Source organism: Nomascus leucogenys, chromosome 5 (genome assembly GCF_006542625.1).
Source record: "Nomascus leucogenys isolate Asia chromosome 5, Asia_NLE_v1, whole genome shotgun sequence".
NCBI classification, from domain to species: Eukaryota; Metazoa; Chordata; class Mammalia; order Primates; family Hylobatidae; genus Nomascus; species Nomascus leucogenys.
The window spans coordinates 36,182,290-36,207,728 of record NC_044385.1 but is presented as its reverse complement, the minus strand read 5'-3'; the positions used below and the strand labels follow the sequence as shown (position 1 = coordinate 36,207,728).

General features: G+C 36.1%; 1 protein-coding gene across 1 annotated transcript in view; it reads left to right on the top strand.

Moving 5' to 3' along the window:
* The window catches only part of FYB2 (FYN binding protein 2), a 96,191-nt gene that overhangs the window by 65,376 nt on the left and 5,376 nt on the right, over positions 1-25,439 (top strand). The window contains exons 9-16 of the mRNA XM_003265134.2: positions 2,326-2,485; positions 9,285-9,399; positions 9,485-9,525; positions 11,311-11,374; positions 13,906-14,004; positions 16,045-16,073; positions 17,540-17,600; positions 23,002-23,088. Of these exons, the coding sequence (XP_003265182.1) occupies positions 2,326-2,485; positions 9,285-9,399; positions 9,485-9,525; positions 11,311-11,374; positions 13,906-14,004; positions 16,045-16,073; positions 17,540-17,600; positions 23,002-23,088 (656 nt within the window). The remainder of the gene's footprint in view (positions 1-2,325; positions 2,486-9,284; positions 9,400-9,484; positions 9,526-11,310; positions 11,375-13,905; positions 14,005-16,044; positions 16,074-17,539; positions 17,601-23,001; positions 23,089-25,439) is intronic.

Genomic DNA, 25,439 nt, shown 5'->3' with positions numbered 1-25,439 from the left:
AGTGAGAGTTTCCTTAAACATTGTGCCCTAAGGCCCTGCTTAGAAGAGTGACTTGTCTCTGAGCTCGGTTACCTCATCTATAAAATGAAAATAAATGATTCCTACCCAATTACCATCCCCATTCCCATGCCAATTCTACCTTGTTTGTGGTGATAAAATAATGTGCAAGAAAGTGTTTCATAGCCATAAGCTACCATAAAAATGAAATGTATTCTTGTTGCTTTCATTAATATTAAATATGGTGAATGTGTGTATATCCATATCCAACTGACCCCATCTCCTTCAAAGCAGTTGGGTGGCAGGAGGCTTAAACAATAGATACCACCAGGGCTACTGCCAGTGCTCACATTAGATACATGTTTGAGATGTGCCTATCTTTTAATATGCAGTTGTCCCAGTGCCATCTGCAGAGGTAGGGTAAATCAAACAGCATGTTGGCTGTATGAGCCTGAACTGGCGTGTAGGTCCAGAGGCTGGGCTGGACCATGTTGGGTGTTCAGAGAGCATCAGAAAGCAGCATAATTCAAAGGGTGGGGTAAGTTGCTAATTAAGAAAGACAAGGTCCAGAGCCAGGGGAGCAGCACTGGGTGTGAAAGCCAAGCCATCAATGGCTGTCAAGTTAGAGATCAGGAAAGGTTTGATCAGGAGCATATGAGACGGCAGGAGAAATACATGACTAAGGATATTAGCCATGAAAAATCGCAAGCTCTGCTCTTTTTCAATGCTGGCTATGTGGCGTAAGCCAGATATGGGCTCAAACTACTAACAAAGGGTCACTTCCTTCTTTTATGGAGTGAGTTTGGGTTCCAGAAATTGTTAAATGTTATTTAGAATATGTTAGGTGAATGAGGGGCTGCCTTCATTATGGGACTACATTGAAGGATGGTGGTCACTATATTTCTGCAAAATATTGACTTCATTACTTTCTTGTCACTTTTCCCCATTTATACATTTAATTCTTGGTACTATGACCTAAAAGAATGCCCCTCCTCTTATTCTTCTGACAGTTTCCCTAAGATCCCACCCAAAACTCAGGATAATCCACTCCTTATATCTATTAATTACATTAGCTTTTTCCAAGTACTTTCAAATGTATTATCATAGTCAATCCTCATGTCTACTCCTGTAGTCAGAAGGACAATAACCTTTCTCTCATTGGACAATTATAAAACACTTAGATGGCCAAAAATACTCTAATTTTCTCTCTCTCCAGGGTCTCTTCCTGTCAGTCTATCCAGAACATTTTGAAATGTAAATGTGATCAGGGTTTTCCCCGGCCTGACTCCTAATGGTTAAGAAATAAAGCCCAAACTCTTTGCTTTGCATGCAAGACCCTTCATAACTCAGCCCCATTCTCATTTACCTTTTCAACCTCATCGCCAGGCTGTCTTCCCTTATCTTTTTCCTTCAACTCTTACCTTATCAGCAGCCTCCTTGCTACCCTTATAAGGACACGAACACTTCCCCAAATCCCCTGTGCCTTTTTTTTGTGCTGATTTATCTGCCAGATACTCCTTTATCCATTCTGTCAATCTCCTACTGACATTTGGAAAATACAATTTAATAAAATCTGCTTTTCGAGGTCTTCTCTAACCCATCTCCCAGCCAAGAGAACCAACCTCCTCATCCTCTCTGTTTCCATGACAGTGAGCAATACTGCTGTAAATAACACTCATCACATTATACCCTAATTAATCATTTGCATGCATTATCTCCAAGACCAATGTGTTAAGAAACTCTGTCTCTACTTCTAGAGCTTAGCATGTTGTCTTGCCTTCTGTAAGTGCTTGACAAATGCTAGAGAAAGGGAGTGAAGAAAGAAGTGAGAAGGAACAGAAGAATGGTGGGTGGGAAGACAAAATGTAGGCAAAAAGAAGGAAATGAAAATGAATACATAGCATCCCTTAGAACAAGGTTCTGGGGTCAAGTCCTGCCTAGGTAGATTACTAACTGTGGAACCAGTGACCAGTTACTCAACCTCTCTAAACTCTTTATCAAGAGAACTGATGATACTTTTCTCATGAGGTATCATGATGATTAAGTTATATGGAATATAAAAAGCCTGCTCTATAGTCAGTACACCCTATATCCTGACTGCTTCCTGTGAGCTGCCTCTGTGCCAGGCATTCATTGAACATTCAGAGGTAATGAAGGATATAGCATGCACCTTCAGGAAACTTAGAGTCTAGTTCGATATTATTCAATGTTAAAGAAATGATAAATAATTTTTATCCATGAGGAATGAATGAAAAACTGTACAAGTAAGCAAGGAACTGATTACGTAAGTCAGAGCCCCACAGTACTCTCCCTTTTGCATATGTTTAGGTAGATGCCTGTGAAGGGACACCTGAAAAAATTGAGATGACCAACGTCCACACAGGTAGAAGGAACATGTTGGCTGGAAAGCAAGAGGCCATGATTGACGTCATCCAGACAAATCCCTGCCCTGAGGGCCCAAAGCTGGCCAGGCACTCCCAAGGCCACTGTAAGTTGCATTTCTTTCTGATCCTCTTCATCATTACAATTTGTTTTATAGATGAGCATGGCCAAAATTTTAATTTATTTTACCAATATTTATTGAACATCCATTATGTGCCAAGCAACTTGCCCTAGTAAGGAAGCTGTGCAGTAGTGGAAAAAAACACTGAATTGAAAAGCAGAAGTCTTGAGTTCAAACCTAAGCTCTAATACTTAGTAAGCTGTGTGGTAAGTGACCTCATATTCCTGCAGCTCAATTTCTTCATTTATAAAAAGAGATCATCATAATATTGACCTCACAGGGCTTTTATGAGGACCAAATCTGACAGTATATCATATGACAGGTACTCAGCAAATGTTTGTTCATATATATATATATATATATATATATATGCTAGCTCCTGTTGTCTAGGCTCACATCATCATTGACATGTACTGGTGACACACTATGGTATCATTTGTTGACTTTATTCGGGTTGCATTTTACCTGCATGTTAGTCAGGACCCTTGATTGCAAGCAACAGTAATCAAACCATACTATGTTAAACACAAAAAGAAAAGGAGGTTCACCTAGCAGAAAGTCTAGTCATGGTTGGATCCAGGGACACAAACAATATCATAGTGACTTGGTATCACTTTTTCCACTCCTGGTTTTGCTACCCTTTCAGTTGACACTTCAATAACAACAGAACGACCACAGTAATAGGATCTGGAATAAAGCATTTCTATACTAACCCTGTGATTTTGGGAAATGTATTTAATTTCATGTGCAAGTGGTGATACTACTACTAATTTCCTAAGGCTATTTGTCAATGCATATAAAGTTTCTGGATCATATGTTAAGTAACTATTAGTCTTTTTCATTTATTTTTATTTTGAAAAATTATACCATGCCTTACATTACAATTCATGATTTATGTGTTATCTCCCATGACACACTGTGGGCACCTTGAAATCATAGGCCATTTGGTATTTTTTTCTGTATCTCTGTAACCTGGCACAGTATCAAACAAACAGGAGAAACCCAATTTAATTTTGTAGAATGAAAGGATAAATCAAACTTCAGTGTCTAAAAATATGGTGGACTAGGCAATATGAATGACTCTCTTGACTAAAACAAAGTGGAGAATAAATTTTTTAAAACGTTCATAAAAGTATCACAGAACTGATTTATAAAGAAAAGCACCCACAGGCCTGCAGTAACCAGGAAACCTGGGAGGTACATGCCAAAGCTAACTTTTGCCTGGATGATTTTTACTGAGATCCAAATCCCTATTTAGTTTTATCCCAGATTTCAAATAATTCCCTCAAAATACTCTTTAAATATTAACAATTGATAGTCAAAAATAACCTAACACAAGGAAACAACTCACAGTGAGGGAAAACCAGTGGAACAGATAGCAGAACCAACCTACAAGATATTGCAGATATTAGAATTATCAGGTATAACACATAAGATGTTTAATATGTTTTTAAAATAGGGAATAATATGAATAGAGAATAACCATATTTTAAAAATATTTGAAAAGGAAAAAATAACAATTGATAAATTGATAAAATGCAATGATTGCATTTTATATCACATTACCTATAGTTGAAGAGAAAATTAGTGAACAAAAAGATAAATCTAAAGAAATTATCCAAAATTCATTCTATAGGGGAAAATGATTTAAAAAAGAGTAAAAGAGAGGATAAAAGTCATGGAAGATAAAGTGAAAAGTCTTAAAATTGCAATAAAAACAGAAAAATCATCAGAATTCCATAAAAGGATACTGGAAAAATGAGGAAGAGGAAATAACAGATAAAACAAATATTATCTGAGAATTTTCCAAAATTGTTGAGAGAGATAAATTTGCAGAGCCAGGAACCCTAAAGTTCTCAAGCAGGATAAAGAACAGAAATCTATGCCTAGCCATGCAAAATGAAGAACATTAAAGAATAAGAGAATATCTTAAAAGACCTTAAAAACAGACCAAGGGGAAAAACCAATCACCTACAAAAAGAAAAAAAAAACACAACTGAGTTCTGACTGCTGAGTTCTCAAGAGTGTGTAACAAGAATACAGTTTTGCTGAAAGAGATTAAATGTCTACCTGAAATTTTATGTCTCATAAAAATGTCTTTCACAAATGAAAGAAAAATAAGATGTTGTCAGACAAATAAAAACTGGGACATTTTATTGTCCAGATAAAATGCACTGAAGGAAATTCTAAAGCATGTACTTCAGGCAGAAGGAAAATAATCACAGATAGAAAGTTGTGGATGCAAGAAAAAAGTTAAGCAAAAGCATTAATTCAACAAAATAATGTCAAATTGAGGAAGGATGAAAATATTATAAAATATTGAACATTCATAGTGCTTATATTGAGAAGGTGATTAAAGGGTCCTAAGGTTGGTAATTGTTTGGGAAGAGAGTAATGGTATTAATTTGCTTTAGCCTTGAAAGAATTAGAAGAGCTAGGATACATTCATTAAAATATACCATTAAAAGAGTGAGAAGGTAACATCACACATGTACAACCATCTGATCTTTGACAAACCTGACAAAAACAAGCAATGAGGAAAGGATTTCCTGTTTAATAAATGGTGCTGGGAAAACTGGCTAGCCATATGCAGAAAACAGAAACTGGACCCCTTCCTTACACCTTACATAAAAATTAACTCAAGAGGGATTAAAGACTTAAATGTAAAACTTAAAACCATAAAAACCCAAGAAGAAAACCTAGGCAATACCATTCAGGACATAGGCATGGGCAAAGACTTCATGACTAAAACACCAAAAGCAATTGCAATAACAGCCAAAATTGACCAATGAGATCTAATTAAACTAAAGAGCTTCTGCACAGCAAAAGCAACTATCATCAGAGTGAACAGGCAACCTTCAGAATGAGAGGGAATTTTTGGAATCTATCCATCTGACAAAGGTCTAATATCCAGAATCTAGAAGGAACTTAAACAAATTTACAAGAATAAAATAACCCCATCAAAAAGTGAGCAAAGGATATGAACAGACGCTTCTCAAAAGAAGACATTTATGTAGCCAACAAACATATGAAAAAAAGCTCATCATCACTGGTCATTAGAGAAATCCAAATCAAAACCACAGTGAGATACCATCTCACGCCAGTTAGAATGACAGTTATCAAAAACTCAGGAAACAACAGATGCTGGTGAGGCTGTGGAGAAATAGGAACACTTTTACATTGTTGGTCAGAGTGTAAATTAGTTCAACCATTGTGGAAGACAGTGTGATGATTCCTCAAGGATCTAGAACCAGAAATACCATTTGACCCAGCAATCCCATTACTGGGTATATACCCAAAGGATTATAAATAATTCCACTATAAAGATAAATGCACACATATGTTTATTGCAGCACTATTTACAATAGCAAAGACTTGGAAACAACCCATCAATGATAGACTGGATAAAGAAAATGTGGCACATATATACCATGGAATACTATGCAGCCATAAAAAAGAATGAGTTCATGTCCTTTGCAAGGACATGGATGAAGCTGGAAGCCATCATTCTCAGCAAACTAATATAGGAACAGAAAACCAAACACCACACATTCTCACTCATAAGTGGGAGTTGAACAATGAGGAACGCCAAGTACACAGGGAAGGGAACATCACATACTGGGGCCTGTCAGGGGTGGGAGGCAAGGGGACAGAGAGCATTAGGACAAATACTTAGTGCAGGCAGGGCTTAAAACCTAGATGACGAGTTGATTCGTGCAGCAAACCACCATGGCACAACAAACCTGTACATTCTGCACGTGTATCTCAGAACTTAAAGTAAAAAAAAAAAAAAAAAAGTTAAAAGAGAGTGAGAAGGTAAGTCACTGCGTAGGAGAAGATATTTCCGTTATTTACATATACCGTTTATATATCAAATATATACATATTTGATAAATGACTCATACTTGGAATATACATCTATGAATGCTTGGTATTCAGAAAATATAAACTAGAAATCAATTTTTTATAAAAGAAATACAGTAAAATTAGAAAAATATTGAACAGGCCCTTCCCCAAAGAGACTATCCAAAAGGCAAATACACTATGAAAATTCAATTCTGCTACCAAATTGGCTACAATAAAAAAGACTAAAAATATCAAGTGTTAGTAAAGATATGGAGCAACTAAAACTCTCATTCTCTGTGGAGATTGTAAGCTGGGACAACCATTTTGGAAAACTGTTTGGCAGTACTAAGGTTAAACATATGCATATCATATGACCTAGCAATTCAGTACTTATGTATATATCCCAATATAAGTTCACAGTTTAATGCACCAAAACACACATACAAAATGTTTATAGCAAAACTTTTTGTAATAGCCCTAAATTGGAAACTGTCCAAATGCCCATAAAAAGTAGAATGAATAAATGGTAACCTATTCACACAATAGAATAAAGTCATCAGAATCAGCAAAAAAACTATTTGCAGCAATATTGACGAATCTCACAAACATAATATTGAAGGAAAGTAGGTGACACCATAGAGTGCATACTAAATTATTCCATTATTAAAACATTCAAAAATAAGTACTGCTAGTATTAGAAGTCAGGACAGTGGTCAGTCTTGTGGGTAACTATTAAAAGATAACAAATGAAAGAAAACAAATAGAAAAGAAAACAGAATGGCAGAAAGAGAAGAAACTTTCGTCAGATGAAGATAAGAAAAAAATGGAACAAATAAAAATATGTACTAAGATAGTAGATACAAATTTTTAAATATCAGTAAACACTATAAATATAATACACTAAATTCACTAGTGAGAAGACACATGCATTCAAATCATTCAAAATTCAAATATATTAAGTGCTTTTTATGTGCCCAGCACTGTTCTAGGAAATGGGGGTGTATAGCAGTAAACAGGCAAAAATTCCTTTTCTCATGGAGGTTACTTTTGGATCAGAGGAGATGGACAATAAATAATAAAAGATCTATATTGAATGGTATTAATAGTAAATATTATGAAAAAATAAAGCAAGCTAAGAGAATTAAGGAAGCAGGTGGAGGTGATAGAGGTTGCCATTTTAAAGTGCTCATAGATGACTTCAAAGACCTTAAGTAGTTGAAGAGAGCCATATGTGTATCTAGGATATGAATGACCTAGGAAGAGAAAAAAAAAGTGCAAATCCCTGAGGGAGAAATTGGCCAGATATGTTGAAGGAACTGCAAGGAGGCCAGTGTGGCTAGAATACAGTAACTGAGGAAGAGTATAGTAGGAGATGGGGTCACAGAAATAACAAGGGACTTCTGTAGATCATTGCAAGAACTTTAGCATTTACCATAAATGAGATTTTTAAAACCACTGAAAGCTTTTGAAACTACAAGAAAGGCATGACCTGATTTGCATTTTAAAAAATCATCTGGCTTCTGTCTTGAAAATAAAATGTGAGATAAATCAGGGAGACCAGTTAGGAGGTTATTGCAATAATTTAGGTGAGAAATGGTGGTAGCTTGGAGGAGGATACTATGGTAGAATTGCTGAGATGTGTTTGAAATCGGAATATAATTTGAAACTATAGTGGACAGATGGCTTTGGATTGGAAGTGAGAAATGAGAGAGAAATGAATCAAGGATGTCTCCAAGGTTTTGGGCCTCAGCAACATAAAGGATGGAATTGCCCCTTTTATGAGATTGAATAAACTTCAGGAAAAGCAAACTTGCAGAGAGAAATTATGAGTTTGGTTTGGAATGTAATATGTTTAGACAACCAAAAGGAAATGGTGTGAAGGCTGATAAAGTATCTGGAATTCATGAGAGATGTCTAAATTGGAGATGTAAATTTGAGAGTCGTCAGTGTTTTTAAAATGAAGCCATAAACTTTTGCATTTGCTTCAGCCAAAAGGAAGGATTGAGGAAGGAAATAAATGCTGCAGACTAAGAAGCAACTGTGTGTTCAGCATCTTTATTTTATATTGGAGAAATTTACTGATAACTCCTTGAGAAAAAGCAGGACCTTATGTCTCGGAGAGCTGACATTCATTGAGATGGTTGGGGGCCTACACGCTCACTGACTTCTTGTCAGAGCATAAAATCTTATTGCTTGGTTCATTTAATTAATAGATACCAGTTAATGTGCTTGTTGTTTATTTCTCAAGTATATTACTTTCTATTTCTGATTAATAGTTCATATCTGAATATGGCTATGAATTACTCATACCCTAAATATTAACCTATGCCAACAGATAAAGAAGTGGCAGTTTTATGGTTATGACAAGTTTACAACTCTGTGAAGTAAGCCAGCATCTACTTGTGCGAACAATCCCTATAGATTTGTTAACCTGGCACACTATCTTCTGGCTAACCCCAGAATGAATTAATGAATAATATATATTGATATGTGCTCAATCAAGTTGTCTGAGAAATTTTGCTTTAAGAAATGCCATAAGACTGGATAAGATCATCTAGATGTAGAGAGATAAGCCCCAGGGATGTACCCTGGTGGACTTCAAAGTTTGAGGTCAGGGATTAAAGGAAGAACCATCAAAGAAGGGAGTTACTAGTTTACTAGGTAACCAGCACCCTTCATAAGTATGTATTTAATCCTTGCCAAAACCACATGATTTGGTGTTAGCATCATTATCCTCAACTTCACAGAATCATAACTGAGGCTCTACAAAGTGAGGTGGCTTGCCCAAGGATCACACATACCAAGATTGTAATCCAATTTTAGCCCATTTAATCTGCCGTTTCTTATGCTTGCCTCCATTTCCAGTGATGTGTGTGAATGACTTTATGATGGCAGTTGATGAGATGTTTTTCAGGGGGGTTTTCTGGTTTCCTTTCAGGTGGGTATCTGGAGGTTTTGGAGTTGACTAAAGAAACTCCAGACCTAGGGGTCTCTAAGACAAGTTCCATCTCGGAGGAGATATATGATGATGTCGAGTACTCCAGGAAAGAGGTGTAAGTAACATTCCAGTCTTTCAGCAAGATGAATGTGATGAGACTTTAAATGTACAAAAATGGTCTTTGTTATTTTCTCCCATAGACCGAAGCTGAACTACTCTAGCTCATTTGCCTCAAATAGTGGTAAGTATAGGAAGACATTTCTGAAGCTGCCAGTAGGAATTGCAGAATGCTTCTATGGCTGATTAGTGATAAGATGTCTTTTAATTATTCATATTTTAATAATACCAATTTGTGGGAAGCTAAGAGAAGCAATACCGAGGTATGTGCTAACAGCAATACCAAGGTATGTGCTGATAAATGCATTTAGAATCAGGAACGTGAAGATGCTGGTAAGAGCATTCTTATGGTAAAAGTGAATTTACTTTCTTCCTGATCTTTTCACAATGTAAGTCTGATTATAGGACTGTTTTTACTTAAAACACTTTCTTTTTAAGATTGGCTTCTGACATGACCTAGAGTCCTTGACTAACCTACCCCTATAGACCTCTGGAGCCTCATCTCACACTATACTCAGTCTTCATCTTTGAGACCCAGTTATGCTGACCTTCTTTTAGCTTCTATAATTTGCCAAGCTCCCACAGCAGGATATTTTCATATGCTTCTCCCTCGCTTTCCGGAATGCTCTTTCCTCCCCTGGGTCCCTTTGTTTCACTGACTCTTAATCTTCTAATCTCAGCTCAATCATTATTTCCACAGGGAATATTCTCCTTGGTGTACAATCTCATAGTGCCATGGACTTCTTTTTCATAGTACTTGTCACAGTTGTAATTTTATACTTATGACTTTTTAATTAACGTCTCCCCTCCTAGATTATTACCTTCTTTATACATACCATTTTCTCCAGCCCCTAGCATAATACCAAGTACATGTTAGATATTCAAAAAAATCTGTTGAATGAAGGAATTCATGAATGAAATAGTAATTGGGAGGCATTGGTCAAAGGATACAAAATTTCAATTAGGAGAAGTACCTTCAGGAGGTTTATAGTACAACATAGGATTATAGTTAATAACAAAGTATTATATACTTGAAAATTGCTGAGAGTAGATTTTAAAATTCTCACCACAAAAAAGTATGTGAGGTAATGAATATGTTAACTGGCTTGACTTAGTCATTCCACTATGTATACAATTATCAAAACATGTTATACATCATAAGTATATATAATTATTATTTGTCAATTTTAAAATAAATTTTAGAAAAAGCAATGGAATGGAGAGAATCAAATGTTACTCTAATTGATCTTCTTAGAATCTCAGAAGTTTAGAGGGAAAAACAACCTTAAATATCATTAAACCCAGTACACTCATTTTAAAAAGAAAATTGAAACATAGAGAAGTGACTCTTCTAAGATCATTGTGTGTTAAAGTTGAGTTTTGAACCTAAAAATCCTGACCCTTATATTCAAAGTTCTTTCCATTAGACTCTGTTTCAGGATTGAATTAAAGTATATCTGTGTATGTTAAGCTTATGTGTTGGGCTAGGCCAAAGCCATGCTGTGAAGGGAGAGATTATTCAAGATCTATCTCATTTTTCATGGTTTCCCCAGCATTCAGCGCAATGCCTGATGCTTAGTAAATTCTGATTGTTATGTATTAAATACAGGAAGGAGGGAGGGTGGAAGGAAGGAATCTATTGAAGAACCAACTTTCTTTGACTAAATCAGTTCAAACTTGGAATCAGGTGGAAATGAGTCTTAATTTTCATTTATACTTACTTTTACAGAGGTTTAAGTATTTTTACCATATGCTTTTAAAAACATGTGGGTGAGTTTCAGTAAAAACTACTTAACAAAAGAAAGATCAAAGTACCTAGCAACTGGTAAGTATCTAATAATTTTTGTTAAATATGAATCTGGACTGTTGCTATTATAATGAATATAAGTAGGGTTTTTTTTTATTTCAGAAGAAAATAGAGAAGAAATGTATGAAGATGTCTATAAAACAAAGAACAACTACCCAAAGATAGAGTGAGTTTCTCTCTTTCTTGGCTTTGTAGGCTAATGATACTTCCTGTTAGTCTAGTAAAGCCAGCGTTTGAGGACCCACCCCCCACCCACCCCACTGCCACCTCTGACTCCCATCATTATCTTTTAGAAAAGATTCACACTGAGAGTTATAATAACCTATTGTAATATTACAATTATGATCAATAGGATACTTGTAATTGTGTACAATCATATACTATATATATTAAATCACATTGTTCTCACTTTTGAGAAATACCCATTTCCCAGAGTAAATGATTTTGATATTGAGTTAGGAAATAAGTAATAAAAGAGATGTAAATATTAATAAAACTTGCTTCAATTCTATAGCTGTTTTTTTTTTTGTTTTTTTTTTCTTTTTTTTCATTATTATACTTTAGGTTTTAGGGTACATGTGCACAATGTGCAGGTTTGTTACATATGTATCCATGTGACATGTTGATTTCCTGCACCCATTAACTCGTCATTTAGCATTAGGCATATCTCCTAATGCTGTCCCTCCCCCCTCCTCCCACCCCACAACAGTCCCTGGAGTGTGATGTTCCCCTTCCTGTGTCCATGAGTTCTCATTGTTCAATTCCCACCTATGAGTGAGAACATGCAGTGTTTGGTTTTTTGTCCTTGTGATAGTTTACTGAGAATGATGGTTTCCAGTTTCATCCATGTCCCTACAAAGGACATGAACTCATCATTTTTTATGGCTGCAAGTATTCCATGGTGTATATGTGCCACATTTTCTTAATCCAGTCTATCGTTGTTGGACATTTGGGTTGGTTCCAAGTCTTTGCTATTGTGAATAGTGCCGCAATAAACATACGTGTGTGTGTTCTTTATAGCAGCAGATTTTAGTTCTTTGGGTATATACCCAGTAATGGATGGCTGGGTCAAATGGTATTTCTAGTTCTAGATCCCTGAGGAATCACCACACTGACTTCCACAATGGTTGAACTAGTTTACAGTCCCACCAACAGTGTAAAAGTGTTCCTATTTCTCCACATCCTCTCCAGCACGTGTTGTTTCCTGACTTTTTAATGATGGCCATTCTAACTGGTGTGAGATGGTATCTCACTGTGGTTTTGATTTGTATTTCTCTGATGGCCAGTGATGATGAGCATTTTTTCATGTGTTTTTTGGCTGCATAAATGTCTTCTTTTGAGAAGTGTCTGTTCATGTCCTTTGCCCACTTTTTGATGGGGTTGTTTGTTTTTTCTTGTAAATTTGTTTGAGTTCATTGTAGATTCTGGATATTAGCCCTTTGTCAGATGAGTAGGTTGCAAAAATTTTCTCCCATTCTGTAGGTTGCCTGTTCACTCTGATGGTAGTTTCTTTTGTTGTGCATAAGCTCTTTAGTTTAATTAGATCCCATTTGTCAATTTTGGCTTTTGTTGCCATTGCTTTTGGTGTTTTAGACATGAAGTCCTTGTTTTTCCAGGAACAAATCAATGGTTGTGACTTGCCTGTGTCTCTGTAAGTTAGCAAGGCTATCTCTGGGATTTGGGCTTAATATAACATGTAGTGATTCAGTGTTATCAAGAATAAAATTTGTTCAGATGGGTATTATTTGACAAGTTTAGTTATTAAGGACATGTTGTGGAAAAGAAAGCAGCAATGGTCAAAAGCAAGGAGTTTAAGGGTTCAAGGGGGAAAAGGAGACCCTGAACTGGGCATGCTGGTTGGCATGATGTGAGTATATCGTTCCCTCACTCTACCCTCTAAAGGCCCCAAAAGGATATTTGACAGAATTGTAATCATCAGCTGGGTAATCAATGTACCATCATTGCTATATTATTCAGTAAATTAAAAATCAATGATAAGAATTTCAAGAGCCAGGATTTTCTATAACGTATTTCTAGTACAGTTTGTAAAGTACATTTCCCTGAATTATCTTTTCCTCTAAAGGGAAGACTGCTTCACAAAATAGAAATCTGCAAAATAGAGACTACTTGTGGTAGTTTGTCTTGAAATATAATTACTCCCTTCATAGTTGACTGGTGTGTGTTACTTCATTTCACATCTAAACAAAGAAAAGCATAGAATTCAATAAGGCATCTTCTTGCTCTTTCTTGAGTGGGATGTGTTTTGGACATGAAACCAAAGCCTCTGGTTCATTGTTTTTTTTTATAGACTCAGGGGTACATGTGCAGGTTTGATACATAGATATATTGCCTAATGATGAGGTATGGGCTTCTAGTCTACCCATTACCCAAATAGTGAACATTTACCCAACAGGGAACTTTCCAACCCTCATTCTTCCTCCCACCCTGCCCCTTTTTGGAATCCCCAGTATCTGTTATTTCCCTCTTTATGTCCATGTATACCTATTGTTTAGCTCCTACTTAGAAGTGAGAACATGTGGCATTTGATTTTATAATACGACAGCCTTCTATCTCTAGTATTCTCTTTTTTTTTTTTTAATTATACTTTAGGTTTTAGGGTACATGTGCACAATGTGCAGGTTTGTTCCTAGTACTCTCTTAAATGCCATGTTACTTATATCCTGTGATTCCTCTTAGTTTAGATGGAAAAGAAGCACTGAAAAGACTGCAGCAATTCTTCAAGAAAGAAAAGGATAGATTTAAAATAAAGAAAACCAAGTCAAAAGAAAACTTAAGGTAAAAAGTCCCTTTAAATCCCTTTCCATGAGGGGATTAACTTGGTAGATACACAGGTTGATGTTCTCCATCCAATCTCAGAAACAGTGAAGGAGGTATCAGAAACTAAAACCAAGGGTCTGGCCATCATCTGCCCCCTTCTTGTGAATTTGATTGAACTACATGCGCAGAGACTAATTAATGAGTAAGTGGCATGTTTCTTTGAAAAACTGGTGGAGAAAGGGTTGAAAATGAGGGTAGAGGGAAAATCTTAAGCAAAGTCCAGAAAGGAAACTTTCCTCATCATCCTTAACATCCTATTCCTGTTGTTACCACTAAGCATTACTTACCATGTCCTTTTATGCTTTTTGGGCCCTACAAGCCCCAGTAATTTTTATTTTTCTACTGTTCCATATTTATCTCCCTTGAGAGCAGCAATATGTGGAAGGGGGAGATGAGCTGCTCAGCTGAACAGTTCGTGTATTGCAAGGTCTTAGACCTGGAAAAGACCCTCTGAGATAACCTAGGCTAACCGCCAGTTGTGGGAGAGGTTCCAAATTCACTACCACTAGAAAGAGATGTGAGGGGACCTGGATTCTAGATTCTAGTACCAGTTCTGCCATTTATTCCATGTACAACCATGGGCATATCACTTCCTTTGTACACCCACAGCATTCCAGTTTTCTCCTGCATATAATGGAAGGGGGACTCTAGAGACACTTCGCAGGCAATAGATAGATATAGATGTAGATATTCAGGTGTGCCTCAATTTATGATGGGGTTATGTCCCAATAAACTCATTGCAACTCTAAAATACGTTAAGTTAAAAGTGCATTTAATACATCTACCAAACATCATCGCTTAGCCTAGCCCATCTTAAACATGCTCGGAATATTTACATCAGCCTACAGTTGGGCAAAAGCATCTAACACAAAGCCTGTCTATAATAAAGTGTTGACTATCTCATGTAATTTATTGAATACTGTACTGAAAGTGGAAAAAGAATGGTCTTAAGGATACTTGAAGTAGGTTTCTACTGAATGCATATTGCTTTCACCCCATTGTAAAGTAGAAAAATTGTGAGTCAAACCATTGTAAGGCCGGGAACATCTGTGTGGATATACAGATATAGAGATGTATTTTTGTGAAGGCAGAAGATGCTAAAATAATTGGCCCAAGTTCATTACCTATAGTGAGATGGAATTATGTTGTTCTACCCCGAAGTTCTTTTTGATTATAAAGCTTCAGAGTTTTGTGACTTTAAGTTCAACCGTCAGTTGGATCCAGATCTACCAAGAGACCCTACAAAACATGAGGTTTATAAATGGTAGTCCTGATATGGAAGAAGAGGGAGTGTGGTCAATGAGACCCTATGCACAAAGGCAGACCCTGGCCTTAGCAGATTAGGTGTTTTCTGAGAGAAAATTATTGGCATGATAACCTGCAGTCCCATAATATTTGATCCAGATGAGAATGCTAATGTTTTTAAGATGCAAATCTGATTACCTTTCTCTCAAAACTATTCATTGGCTACATACAACGTTTAGAACAAATATCCAATTCCTTACCCTGGCAAGTAAATACTTCATGGCTGTCCCCATTCTACTTCTCTAGTTCTGTCTCTCACTAAAATTAACTCTCACTACCATCCCATCCACATAGCTATAGATCTCAGACTCTGCCATGGTGTCTCATGCCTCCATGCTTTGAACATGACATTCCCATGGTCTGGAATGTACCTGCCCTCCTCCAGCCTTCTTTTATTCTCAAAATTCTAGTTTTCCCTCAAAATTCGATCAAATATTATCCCTTCTTGAATGCCTCCCCTGAACTTCTCTTCCCAAACCTGGATTACCTATGTTTCCTTTGTGTTCCCATAACATCCTGTGCACATCTTGTGACATCTGTTAATACCAGAGAAACCATTTTTCTTGGAGTCACAGAATACCAGGGCGAGAAGGGCAATCCAGCATCATCAATATGTTATTGGAGATCTGTCAGCTCATTTTTCCAAACATGGTTTTTTTCCTTAACTCTTTTGTGTCTTTTGTCAATCAACAGTGCATTTTCCATTTTGGTGCCTGATTTAGGTAAGTGTCATTTGCTTATTGCAGACCAAAAGTACTCAGCTTTTGTATATTCAGAGGCAGGGAAAGAGAAATGGTAACCCTTCCTGCATTCCCCCATTGATGAAAAATTGATCTGCCAAAATCAAAGAAGATGTTTCACACAGAAGTATTTTTTTACTTTGGAGAAGATGAGTAGTGTTTCTCAAGTACCTACTATATACCATGCCCTGCGGCAGATGTGTTCCTCTTAAAATCCCAGAAAAATAAATGTCATCATCCCTTTTCAGAGAAGCTGCAGGACCATATTTAAGTGATCCAGGATTTGTATTCCAGGATCTCTGACTATGAAACTCATGCATTTTGCATTCTACCATGCTGCCTTTTGAAGGACTTGATATCTTTCATCCTAATTAAGACACTAACTGAATATGATCACATTGCCACCAGCAAACTAACTGAATTGAGAATGGATCATTAGAATGTTGTTTGCTTTTCCATTAAGATAATAGTGCATAAATTAGCACAGTTCTTGACACATAGTAGGCTGTCAATACAGGTTCGGTACGTTGAATTTGTCAATTAAAGAGGGTCATGTGTTCTGTTGTTTGTTAATTTTTGTTTAGGGGTTCTAGCTATGTGGCTACCTGGATGTCACTTGAACTTGACAATTCAAAAGTATATTATATTTCATAAATACGAGTTTGCTGAACTAAAAAACAAATGACAATTATATACACCTGATAAAATCCCACATCTCAACATATCATTGGTCTGTGTTTAAAAGAAAAAAGCTGACCTAGAACAGGCACGCATTGTATCCCCACCCACATTTAAAGGTATTTAATAAAATAAGGGAGTGAATAATTCTGAATAATTATACTAGAAGGTCTCAAACTTGTTCAGTGGTGAATCAAATGAAAATCATGTAATTCTATGTAGAGTGCCAAGGAATGTGAATATCCTAAAATGAAAATGCCTAATTATTATTATGCACTAAGTCAGATTCAACATTATGCAAGATTATTGTATAGGAGCAATTGCCAATGATTTGAAATAAAAACCATGGAAGAAAAATCAACATTACTGTTCTATTAAGCTGTTTCTCCCCACTAGGAGTTAAGAAAAGACCTCTCACTATTATAGCATATTTGTTCAATTCCAGAAAGATGGGAACTTAGTCTCAAAATGATTCTTTGAGCAACTCATATTTTTCTGGAACTCTATATAAAATCAAATTAATATAAATATGTTTTGAGATACTGGGACATCACACTTTTTTTTTTAATCTTTCAGTTGAATTTCTTCCCAAATAGAGAATATTTTTATTCTTTGATTCTTCTAGCCTATCTGTATTCTATGATCAGATTTTGCTAAAACAGACCTGAAGATGCACCTGGATAATTAGGCAATTGGGTATAATTTGGAAAGTCAGTGCTTATATAAACCATGCTTAATAATGGACTATTTTAATTCTGTCTTGACCCTAGAATTTAAGTCTCAGGAAGTTATTATCTATGATGATGTAGACCTGAGTGAAAAAGAGTCAAAGTAAGTAATTTACCTTATTGGTCATCTCTGCTGATATTTGACCCATTTCCTGATGCTTTCTTAATTATGATCAGAGAATCATCTTTTCAGATCCTTGGAGATTGAATGAAAAGTCAACTTGAGATAGTTTTCTCACTAAGAGGAGAAAACACTGAATAACATATATGATCCAAAAGTTGTAGGTGACCACAAAAGGCATTGGAGGTTTTGAGTCTGTTTCTGTTTTTTATTTTTGAATTTAGACTTGAAACTCATTTCAACACATTTTTTAAATTATCTCCAATGTATGACAACATGGAGGATAGCAAGCACTATGTGACAGAACCTCTGTATTCAAGGACTAAATAACTATAATTTATCAGAAAAGATGGCTGAATGCAGTGGCTCATGCCTGTAATCCCAGCACTTTGAGAGGCAGAGATAGCTGGATTGCCTGAGTCCAGGAGTTCAAGACCAGCCTGGGAAACATGGCAAAATCCCATCTCTACTAAACTAGCCAGGTATGGTGGCACATGCCTGTAGTCCCAGCTATTCAGGAGGCTGAGGTGGGAGGATGGCTTGAGCCTTTGAGGCAGAGGTTGTAGTGAGCCGGGATCACACCACTAGACTCCAGCCTGGGCAATGGAGCCAGGCTCTGTTTCAAAAAAAAAAAAAAAAAGCCATCCTTAAGTTTGATGCTCCCTCTCCAGTCACTTCTTATTTATATTTTCCCTCTTAACCAATTGGTTGAAAATAAAAGTCTCCTTTGTACATGTTTGATTCATCTTTCCTTGCTCACTGCAATTAGGTTTCCTATTATACAATTGAACTTATTTTTGGTAAGGTCACTAATAACTCCTTTGTTAAATCCAATGGATACTTTTAAGCCTTTATTTGTCTTCTCTATATCTTAAACTATGAACTATGGCATCCTCCAAAGGAAAAAAAATACTAGTTTTTCCCTAGGTTTCTATGTTATTATTTGATGTTATTTTTAAGTTGACATATAATAATTGTACATATTTTCCAGGTAGATAGTGATGTTTTGACACATAAAATATATAGTGGTAAGATCAGGGTAATTAGCATATTCATCATCAAACATTTATCATTTCTTTGTGTTGAGAATATTCAATATCTCCCTTCTAGCTATTTAAAACTATATTATATATTATTGTTAACTATAGTCATCCTATGGTAGTTGTATTAGTCCATTTTTACACTGCTATAAAGAAATACCTGAGACTAGGTAATTAATAAAGGAAAGAAGCTTAACTGACTCGCAGTTCTGTGTGGCTGGTGAGGCCTCAGGAAACTTACAATCATGGCAGAAGGGGAAGAGGCACATATTACATGGTGGCAGGCAAGAGAGAGAAGAGAAAGTGAAGGGGGAAGAACCCCTTATAAAGCCATCAGAACTCATGAGAACTCATTCGCTATCATGAGAACACTATGTGGGAAACTGCCCCCAAAATCCAGTCACCTCCCTCCCTCAACACATGGGGATTACAATTCAAGGTGAGGTTTAGGTGGAGACACAAAGCCTGACCATATCAGTGGTATAGAACACTAGAACATATTCCTCATATCTCACTGTATATTGTATCCTAAACTAATCTCTCCCTATTCCCTACTTTCCCAGGCTTTAGCATCCTCTGTTCTACTCTTTATTTCTATGAGAGCAACCTTTTTTAGCTTTCATATATGAGTGAGAAAATGTGGTGCTTAACTTTCTATTCCTGGCTTATTTCACTTAATGTCCTCCACTTCTATCCATTGTTGCTGTGAATGGCATGATTTCATTCTTTTTTATGGCTGAATAGTGCTCTGCCATGTGTATGTTTATCACATTTTCTTTACCATTCATTTGATGTTGGATACTTAAGTTGATTCCATATGTTGGCTATTGCATATAGTGCTGCAATAAACATGGGAGCATAGATGTCTCTTTGATATAATGATTTCATTTCCTTTGGATTAATACCCAGCAATGGAACTGCTGAATCATGTGATAGTTCTATTTGTAGTTTTTTAGGAACCTCCATACTGTTATTCACAGGTGCTCTACTATTTATATTCCCACTAAGAATGAAGAGAGTTTCCTATTCTCCAAATCCTTGCTAGCACCTGATTTTTTTTTGTCTTTTTGATGATTGCCATCCTAACAGGGATGAAATGATACCTCATTGTGGTTTTGATTTGCATTTCCCTGGTGATTAGTGATGTTGAACATTTTAAAATATGTTTATTGGTCATTTTATTTATTTTTTATTATACTTTAAGTTCTAGGGTACAAGTGCACAATGGGCAGGTTTGTTACATAGGTATACATGTGCCCTGTTGGTTTGCTGCACCCATCAACTCATCATTTACATTAAGTATTTCTCCTAATGCTATCCCTCCCCCAGCCCCTCACCCCCCAACAAGTCCCAGTGTGTGATGTTCCCCACCCTGTGTCCAAGTGTTCTCATTGTTCAATTCCTAAATATGAGTGAGAACATGTGGTGTTTGGTTTCCTCTCCTTGTGATAGTTTGCTCAGAATGAAGGTTTCCAGCTTCATTCCATGTCCCTGCAAAGGACATGAACTCATCCTTTTTGTGGCTGCGTAGTATTCCATGGTGTGTATGTGCCATGTTTTCTTAATCCAGTCTATCATTGAAGGACATTTGGGTTGGTTCCAAGTCTTTGCTATTTAAAAGACACAGACTGGCAAATTGGATAAAGAGTCAAGACCCATCAGTGTGCTGTATTCAGGAGACCCATTTCACGTGCAGAGACACACATAGGCTCAAAATAAAGGGATGGAGGAAGATCTACCAAGCAAATGGAAAGCAAAAAAAAGCAGGGGTTGCAATCCTAGCCTCAGATAAAACAGACTTTAAACCAACAAAGATCAAAAAAGACAAAGAAGGCCATTATATTATGGTAAAGGGATCAATTCAACAAGAAGAGCTAACTATCCTAAATATATATGCACCCAATACAGGAGCACCCAGATTCATAAAGCAAGTCCTTAGAGATCTACAAAGAGACTTAGACTTCCACACAATAATAATGGGAGACTTTAACACCCCACTGTAAATATTAAACAGATCAACGAGACAGAAGGTTAACAAAGATATCCAGGACTTGAACTCAGCTCTGCACCAAGCGGACCTAATAGACATCTACAGAACTCTCCACCCTAAATCAACAGAATATACATTCTTCTCAGCACCACATCGCACTTATTCTAAAATTGACCACATAATTGGAAGTAAAGCACTCCTCAGCAAATGTGAAAGAACAGAAATCATAACAAACTGCCTCTCAGACCACAGTGCAATCAAATTAGAACTCAGGATTAAGAAACTCATTCAAAACTGCACAACTACATGGAAACTGAACAACTTGCTTCTGAATGATTACTGGGTACATAATGAAATGAAGGCAGAAATAAAGATCTTCTTTGAAACCAATGAGAACAAAGACACAATGTACCAGAATCTCTGGGACACATTTAAAGCAGTGTGTAGAGGGAAATTTATAGCACTAAATGCCCACAAGAGAAAGCAGGAAAGATCTAAAATCGACAAGCTAACTTCACAATTAAAAGAACTAGAGAAGCAAGAGCAAACAAATTCAAAAGCTAACAGAAGGCAAGAAATAACTAAGATCAGAGCAGAACTGAAGGAGATAGAGACACACAAAAAAACCTTCAAAAAAATCAATGAATCCAGGAGCTGGTTTTTTGAAAATATCAACAAAATTGATAGACCACTAGCAAGACTAATAAAGAAGAAAATAGAGAAGAATCAAATAGACGCAATAAAAAATGACAAAGGGGATATCACCACCCATCCCACAGAAATACAAACTACCATCAGAATACTATAAACACCTCTACGCAAATAAACTATTGGTCATTTTAATGTCATCTTTTGAGAAATGTCTGTTCATTTGCCCATTTTTTAATTGAATTTTTTTTTCTGTTTTGCTGTTTGAGTTCCTTGTATATTCTGGGTATTAATCACCTGTCAGATTAATAGTTTGCAAATATTTTTCTCCATTCTGTAAGTTGTCTTTTCACTCTGTTGATTGTTTCTTTTACTGTGCAGAAGCTCTTTAGATTGCTGAAATCCCATTTGTTCATTTTTGCTTTGTTACCTGTGCTATTGAGGTGTTAGTCATAAAAACTTTTCTTTTTCTTAAAAAATCATTCATAAAAATCAAAAGAAAACAAAAAGTTGTAAAGCATGGTAAAACAAATTGCCCTGAACCTATCATTCGACTTAAGAACTAGAACATTACGAATACCTTGGTCTCTTTCCCTTGTACACATCATGTATCCTTTCCCTCAAGGTAACTGTTCTCATAAATTTGGTGTTTTCATTTCCTTGTTCAAAATAAAAATAGTTTTAACAAACATATGATACAAATATTGTTTCATTTGGGATTTGAACATTATGAAAATGAGACACTGTATATAGAGTTCTGTAACTTTTTTTATTCAAATATAATCTTTCATTTTTCCTTTCATTTTAATGTTCTATAGTATTCCATTGTATGTGTATACCATAATTCATTTATCCATTCCATTGTTGATAAGTATTGGGGTAGTTCCTAATTTGGGGCCCTTACAAATAATACTGCCACAGATATTCTTATGGCTCCTGTGAATGTGTGCAGGAATTTTTCTAGAACATATACTTAGAAGGGGAAAAAATGCAAATTATAGGGAATGCAAATTCATAAAATGCCAACTTGTTTTCCAAAGTGGTCATACCACTATGACCATCCATTTCATTCTCTCTGCTCATCTATTTCCTCCCTTGTACTGTAAAACTTTGAGTGATCAGTTTAAAGGATTGTTGCAATACTTACTTTGAAAACCAAATGAGTTAACATATGTAAAAGACCTGACATATACATGCTAAAAAGTACAAGTTCCTTCTATAATAAATACCTTCTCCCTTCCCTGCATCCTCTTTTGCCTGGAATCACTAATATTACATGCTAGTTGGCTTAGCCTTGTTTCACAATGGAGTTTAGTTACATTATTCACATTTTAGAGGCAAAAAAAAAATGAGGCTCATAAAGGAGATGAAATATGATTATAAGCAGGATGATCTCTTGCATCTGGTTTCAAATTTGGATTACCACACATCAGGGGTCAGCAAACTATGGCCTGAGAACCAAATATGGCCTGCCACCTGTTTCTGTGTATAAAGTTGCAACAGTAAAGTTGAAGAGTTGCCATAGAGATAATATGGCCTGCAAAGCCTAAAATATTTACTATATGGCCTTTCCGTGGATTATCAAAATATATTTCTACATGACTTTTTAATTTTTTGTAAAACATAATTGCCCATGAAGTGTTGATGGTTCCATGAATATATAATTCAGTCTTAATGTACTTGCTCAAAATATATTTCTCCTCAGAGATGAAGATAAACTGAAAATGTGGAAGCCCAAGTTTCTGACACCAAAGGAAAAAAAAGAGAAAAACAGTGCTGAAGAATCAGAAAGGTGGGAACACAGAGGCACTTCTATTATAGCTTATCTGCTGCAATTTATACCTCTTACTAGCTGTGTGGCCTTAGATAAGTAATGAAATTTGATTCTCAGCTTTTTCATCTACAAAATGAGAATAACAACACCTACATCATAATACAGTTGAGAGGATTAAAAAGAGACAAAGAATATAAAAATATTAAGTGTCATACACATGTATCTTCATCATCTTCCTCCCTACTTTTGGTGGATAGGAAGTCAGAGAAAATTTCAAGTTAGCCATTTTCAAACAATGACAAATTTCCAGTCTTCTTTTAGGTGTAAGAACTTCCCTCTCTCAGATATAACATAAATAAAACACCAATTAGAACTTAAATGTAACTCTGAGAAAAAAAACAACTAGGTATCATATAGTAAGATTGATTTCCCTAAAATATAATTCTAGTTATGACTATAATTAGTGTTAGAATTTTAAAAGAAAATGTTTTACTGAGTCAAGATCTAACCTGCATTCATATAATTAAATTTCCCAAGTGGTTGTGAGAGGATGTTTTTACTGAGGCAGGTAGTTTCTTACTGCTCTCTGATCCCATCTTCTCAATTGCTAGGACATGGGGCAGGATATGAGGTACTTTCTCAACAAATGACTTGGGGAAATATTTGTCTAAACAGTCACTGACATGTGAACATTGTGTAGTCTGTCTGCACTGGGAAACCTGTTAGAAAAGTCCTACTGGGGTGCACCAAAGGAAACCAGACATTAGTGTCTGAGGCTCAGAGGATGGCATTGGATGGCCCTTCTCGTAAGTTTATTTTCTTTAAGTTTAGACTTGATGTAATTTATTTTTCTCAGGCTGGAAAGATGTATTAACGGACTAGAAAAGCAACTTTCTATCTTAAACTTCATACTTTCACATACATTTGTACAGCATAACAAAACAGAATTCCAAGAGAGGAACTATTAGTAACATTTTTCATCTGCCCCCCAAAAAGCTTTTTAGTATGTTGATAACTACAAATAAGTCTTCTTAGGAAACAATTTTTCCAGTGCCTTTTAATTTTTTTTACAACAGAGTGATATAACAGTGTACTTTTATTCTGAACCAAGTAAACTAGAAAACGTTACTGTAAAGCTAGTTATTTCTGTATCAATTTCTATGTGCTCTTTGATCTTTTTAAAATGATTTCTACCATAACATATTCCACCAGTAAGAAAGAAATGCTTTCTATATTAGTTCAAACCTTTTATTATTCTTTTATCAATCAAAGATGATGGCAAGTTTAAAGAGAAGTTGGGCAAGGGTATCTGTCTTAGTCTGTTTGTGTTGCTATAAAGGAACACCTGAGGCTGGGTAATTTATAAAGAAAAGAGGTTTATTTAGTTCATGGTTCTATAGACTATACAAGAAGCATGACATTGGCATCTGCTTCTGGTGAAGGCCTCAGGCTGCTTCTACTCATGGCAGAAGGTGAAGAAGAATGTGCAGAGATCACATGGCTAGAAAGGAAGCGAGAGAGACAAGTGAGGTGCCAGGCTCATTTTAACAAATGAGATGCCAGGCTCCAGGAAACTATGAGAGTGGTAACTCACTCATTACCAAGAGGACGGCAGCAAGCCATTCATGAGGGTGACAACCCCATGACCCAAACAACTCCCATTAGGCCCCACCTCCAACATTAAGGACCAAATGTCAACATGAGGTTTGGGGGAGTCAAATATCCAAACCATAGCAGTATCCCAGGTATAACAGCATGAAAAGGATAGCCCACTTTCTAAGATGACCCAAGTAAACATTGTAATGTGTAGGGAAATGGGCAGCTGATGAAGCTGGAAAGATGATTAGGCCAGATTATAAAATGCTAATTAATTTAGACTTTATCCTATTGGCAATAGAAAGAAATTGAAAGGTTTTAAGCAAGAGAGTGACGTAACTAAATTTTAGAAAAATGACTCTGTAGGCAGGTATGCCAATGAATTTGAGGAAGGAGAGGTAAGACGAAGATGGCATCTCAGGCAATAAGTAGTGATAATCCGAAATATGGCAGTGGCTATAATCTTGGAAATAAACAAATGTAGGAGACACTTTGGAAAAAAACTGACAGGACTTGGTTGACTTTTTTACTTCTGTCAATACATTAAACTGCTAAAAAGAAGAACCAAATCTCACGTGAAGAGCAAAAGGGCGGACTAAATATAATCAACTTCTTCTGTAGGGTTATTTACTTTTATGTGCTGAAATTCTTGCACATGTTTTATGGCATCTTTCTTTATTTTCTTAATGGTATTCATCCTCCAAATCATTCAGCAAACTGGAGAGCTCTTCGATTGAACCATGTAGACTTGTGATCCCCAATTAGGTTTAACA